At 49.2% G+C, this 5,560-nt stretch overlaps 1 protein-coding gene across 1 annotated transcript; it reads left to right on the forward strand.

Annotated features, from left to right (window-relative positions):
- Nucleotides 1-512: 512 nt before the first annotated feature.
- On the forward strand, nucleotides 513-1,210 carry LOC126975704 (uncharacterized). Its single transcript, XM_050823705.1, has 2 exons — nucleotides 513-1,107; nucleotides 1,158-1,210. The coding sequence occupies exons 1-2, from the start codon at nucleotides 513-515 to the stop codon at nucleotides 1,208-1,210; spliced, it is 648 nt and encodes a 215-aa protein (XP_050679662.1).
- Nucleotides 1,211-5,560: the final 4,350 nt, after the last annotated feature.

Genomic DNA, 5,560 nt, shown 5'->3' on the forward strand with positions numbered 1-5,560 from the left:
TCCGCTACTTACTTCCGCACCGCCGCTTATGTTCTTGGACCACACGACATCACGCCACATCGTACGATCTATGACGACAGCCTACGTCACGGGTGGTGCGAGCTGCGAACCGGCTGCATCGCGTGCGCGTCCCCGCGCCCGCGCTCCCGCCGCACACCGCGGGCCCTGCGCCCGCCGCCACAGCTAGGCCTCCCGCGCCCGCGCCCCGCGCGTCGCATAAATACCAGAGGCGATCGCCCGCGCCACGCATTCTGCACATTTATTTACCTCGCGCTCACAGCTTTCCGCTTGCTTTATTTTTGCTTTGTATAGACGCTCATTTCATTCTACATTTTGTAAAGTATTTCTTTTAATTAGTAGTAAATTCAACCTTTCATCTTTGACTCAATCTTTCATTCTTACTTCGCTTCAAACAAATATCATAGCATCCCTAGCTCAGCCAGGGGTAGTCATCGAGAAGTCGTAGGAGTAGAATACGTGCTACAGTGGTGACCCATCCGACAAGTGACACGATGACTGGCGCAGAACAACAACAAAAGGGATTAGGCGGTGGTCCAAGTACAAGTGACGGCGGAAATAACAGTGACGTATTTCGAGTGGGCGTACGGATACCACCCTTTTGGCCCGAGGAACCGGCTGTATGGTTTGCCCAAATTGAAGGTCAGTTCATTTTGTCTAATGTTACAAGTGACTCCACCAAGTTTTATTATGTCATTAGCCAATTAGACCATCAGTACGCAGCAGAAGTCAAAGATATCATTATTTCCCCGCCGGCTACAGACAAATACGAGAAATTAAAGTCGGAACTTATCAAGCGCCTCACAACGTCTAGAGAACGTAAAATTAAACAGTTGTTGATGCATGAAGACCTTGGTGATAGAAAGCCATCTCAATTTTTGCGTCATTTACAAAGCTCAGCAGGGAAGACAATACCAGAAGAGCTTATACGAACTATTTGGTCGAGTCGATTGCCAAATAATTTACAAACAATTGTCGCATTACAGAAGGACAGCGCCCTCGAAACCGTGGCAGATCTGGCGGACCACGTTCATGACATAGCACCGCCCGCAGTCGCTCAGGTAGCCAGATCAGCAACTGAACAGCCAGGTACTGCTTTTGAAATTATGTGTAACAAAGTAACAGAACTGACACGGCAGGTGGAGTCACTAATGCAGAGCCAGCAACGGCAGTCTCGATCCCGCTCCAATGACTTTAGGAACGAATACCGCACGTCACGATCCCGCTCTAATTCCCGATACCGACAGCAACCAGAAGACGATACACAATGCTGGTATCATTTCCAATTTGGCTCGAACGCAAAGAAGTGTGTCAAGCCCTGCACATTTCGTTCGGGAAATGCCAAGGGCAGCCACTAGTGGCCGAACACGTCTGCCCTACATCATCAGGCCGCCTTTTTATCACCGACCTTAACACAAAAGTACAATACCTTATCGACACAGGGTCTGACTTATGCGTTTATCCACGTTCTCGCATTCAAGAACATCGCACGAAGACGCAGTACGAGCTCTTTGCAGCAAACGGTACGGTGATATCAACATTTGGGTACGTTCACTTACAACTCAACCTAGGGTTGCGCCGCGTATTCAGTTGGCGCTTCGTGGTGGCAGACGTCTCCAAACCAATCATTGGCGTCGACTTCCTTAGCTTTTATAACCTGCTCGTCGACTGCCGCAATCACCGCCTGGTCGATGGGGTAACGTCACTGTCCGTCGCCGTACCACGCCAGCACCACAAGGAGGACATCTCATCAGTACGTACAACATCGCCAGGGGACTCGTTGTATAACGACATTGTACGAGAGTTTCCGAACATTACACGCCCAGCTGGTAAGCCAAGTGAACCAAAACACAACACGGTTCACCATATTAGGACGACGCCTGGCCCACCAGTATTTTGCCGCCCTCGTCGGTTAGATCCGGAGAGACTCACCATTGCCAAAAAGGAGTTGGAAGAGATGGTACAAAATGGTACAGCTCGGAGATCAGAGAGCCCCTGGTCCTCAGCACTGCACCTAGCACGTAAGAAAAACGACGGCTGGAGACCTTGTGGGGATTACAGAGCATTGAACGCTCGCACTATTCCAGACCGATACCCTGTGCGGCACATCCAGGACTTTGCGCACCAGCTGGCAGGCAAAAAAGTCTTTTCTACGGTGGACCTCGTTAAAGCATATAATCAGATCCCAGTCCATGCTGACGATATTCCTAAGACTGCCATTACCACGCCTTTCGGATTATTTGAATTCCCTTACATGACATTCGGACTTCGTAATGCTGCACAATCTTTCCAACGTTTTATGGATGAAGCACTTAGAGACCTAGACTTCTGTTTTGGGTACATTGATGACATCCTAATCTTCTCTGAATCTCCATTACAGCACCAGCAACACCTTCGCCAGCTATTTCAACGTTTGACAGATTACGGCATACTGATAAACACAGCGAAATGTGTATTTGGTAAGGATGAAGTAACTTTTCTTGGCTTCACAGTGTCCGCAGCAGGCGTTAAACCTTTGGAGGAGAAGGTCCAGGCAGTTCAAGACTACCCGCCACCCAAGACGGTAAAGGAGTTGAGGCGATTCCTAGGAGTCATCAACTTCTACCGAAGATTCATTCCTGGAGCAGCAGCAATACAAGCACCGCTTAATGCCTTACTAGCTGGACCGAAAACCAAAGGATCACACCCAGTCAACATGACTCTAGAGCTGCTAGAAGCATTTAAAAGATGTAAGTCTAGTCTTTCCCATGCCACACTCCTAGCACATCCAGATACCACAGCAGAGCTGGCGATACAGACTGACGCTTCGGACCACGCTATTGGAGCCGTACTGCAGCAAAGTAAGGGAAACACCTGGCAACCCCTCGCTTTTTTCTCCAGAAAACTCAGCCCTTCCCAAAAAAAGTACAGCCCTTACGACAGGGAATTATTGGCGATTTATGAAGCGATTCGTTATTTCAGATACATGGTTGAAGCGAGGACATTCACCATCTACACTGACCACAAGCCCATTACGTTTGCATTCAGCACTCAACGTGACAGCTGCTCACCTCGTCAGTTCCGGTACTTGGACTTCATCAGTCAATTCAGCACTGATATCAGGTATATCCCTGGGAGGGACAACACAGTAGCTGACAGCATGTCTCGGGTTGAAGAGATGACAACGCCCCTAGATTACCAGTCCCTCGCCCGTGCCCAGGATTCTGATGCTGAACTTCAAAACTTACTCGTAAGTGGGTCAGGCCTAAAATTAGAAAAGGTCATGCTAGAGAACTCTGATATTCAGGTATTCTGCGACACTTCTACTCAATACACCAGACCTTTTGTTACTTCAGCTTTCCGACGTCAGGTATTCAACACGTTACATAGTCTAAGTCATCCCGGAGCAAAAGCCACAGCGCAATTGGTAGCACAACGCTTCGTTTGGCCGGGTATTAAGAAGGACTGTCGACAATGGGCCAAAGAGTGTCAACAATGTCAGCGCAGTAAAATATCTCGCCACACATCAGCTCCAGTAGCAAAGTTCACAATGCCTTCAGCTCGCTTCCGTCAGGTCCATATGGACATAATAGGTCCCTTACCTTCTTCTGTTGGTCACAGGTACTGCCTCACCATGATCGACCGCTTCACTCGATGGCCGGAGGCCATGCCCTTGCAGGACATCACTGCAGAATCCTGCGCTGCCGCCTTCGTAACTGGGTGGATTGCGCGGTTCGGTTGCCCCGAGAGCATCATAACCGACCGCGGCCGCCAGTTTGACAGCCAGCTGTTCAAGAGGGTCGCCGCGCTGGTAGGTGTCGACCACCGCACCACAACAGCTTATCATCCCGCAGCAAATGGCCTCGTAGAGAGGCTACACCGTCAGCTCAAGGCCGCTATAACCTGCCACACCAGTGCTCAATGGACGGAGGCATTACCTCTCGTGCTGCTGGGCATACGCAGCGCGTGCAAAGATGACCTGCAGGCGTCTACCGCGGAATTAGTCTACGGCGAGCCACTCCGCTTACCTGGACAGTTCCTTCAGCCCATACGGGACGACCACATCGACGTTACCGACTTCGCCAGCAGACTGAAACAGCACATCACTAAGCTGTCACCAACATCTACGTCATGGCACGGACAACGTACATTCTACGTGCCCAAAGACCTACAGCACTCCACTCACGTGTTCCTGCGCCAGGGTCCTGTAAAACGGCCGCTACAAGCCCCGTACACCGGACCCTACAAGGTACTACGTCGGGGCTCCAAGTCATTTGACATAGAAGTCCAGGGTAAGACGTCAACAGTAACGATCGACCGTCTCAAACCAGCATATATCGCAGATGACAACTTATCAGGAAAAGACACACAAACACAGACTGTACCTACACAAAAGGAAACTACGGAAGAAGAACACATCAGAACTACAAGAAGTGGACGAAGAGTCAAGTTTCCCGACTACTATCACCCGTAGTCACGGTCTCAGTGGGGGAGTACTTGTAGCGGCCAAATCCGCTACTTACTTCCGCACCGCCGCTTATGTTCTTGGACCACACGACATCACGCCACATCGTACGATCTATGACGACAGCCTACGTCACGGGTGGTGCGAGCTGCGAACCGGCTGCATCGCGTGCGCGTCCCCGCGCCCGCGCTCCCGCCGCACACCGCGGGCCCTGCGCCCGCCGCCACAGCTAGGCCTCCCGCGCCCGCGCCCCGCGCGTCGCATAAATACCAGAGGCGATCGCCCGCGCCACGCATTCTGCACATTTATTTACCTCGCGCTCACAGCTTTCCGCTTGCTTTATTTTTGCTTTGTATAGACGCTCATTTCATTCTACATTTTGTAAAGTATTTCTTTTAATTAGTAGTAAATTCAACCTTTCATCTTTGACTCAATCTTTCATTCTTACTTCGCTTCAAACAAATATCATAGCATCCCTAGCTCAGCCAGGGGTAGTCATCGAGAAGTCGTAGGAGTAGAATACGTGCTACAATACTTCACTTATTTTTAAAGTGAAGCGACGTGCGGATATTGATGACGAGGTAAGCAATGTACTCTCAAAGATAGTGCGTTGGTTTGAGACGAATAATCTGCACTTAAACAGTAAAAAAACAAAGTGTTTACGGTTCATTACACCAAACACAGCGGAGGTACAAACCAACGTACTTATAAATGACCAGAGATTGGAACTTGTGGACACTACGGTCTTCTTGGGTATCACGTTAGATAAAAAGCTTCAGTGGGGTCCACATATTGCCCATCTAGCAGATAGACTCAGCTCTGCGGCATATGCAGTTAGAAAGGTTAGAGAGTACACGAATGTTGCGACCGCTAGATTAGTGTACTTTAGTTATTTTCACAGCATCATGACGTACGGTATATTACTATGGGGTCATGCTGCTGACATTGATATAGTGTTTGCAATGCAAAAGAGAGCTGTTCGTGCTATATATCAGCTTGGTTATAGACAGTCTCTCAAAGAAAAAATTAAAGAAATCAATATTATGACTGTTCATTGTCAGTACATTTATGGAAATTTAATATACGTTCACAAAAATC

The sequence above is a fragment of the Leptidea sinapis genome, chromosome 37, assembly GCF_905404315.1.
Source record: "Leptidea sinapis chromosome 37, ilLepSina1.1, whole genome shotgun sequence".
Taxonomy (NCBI): domain Eukaryota; kingdom Metazoa; phylum Arthropoda; class Insecta; order Lepidoptera; family Pieridae; genus Leptidea; species Leptidea sinapis.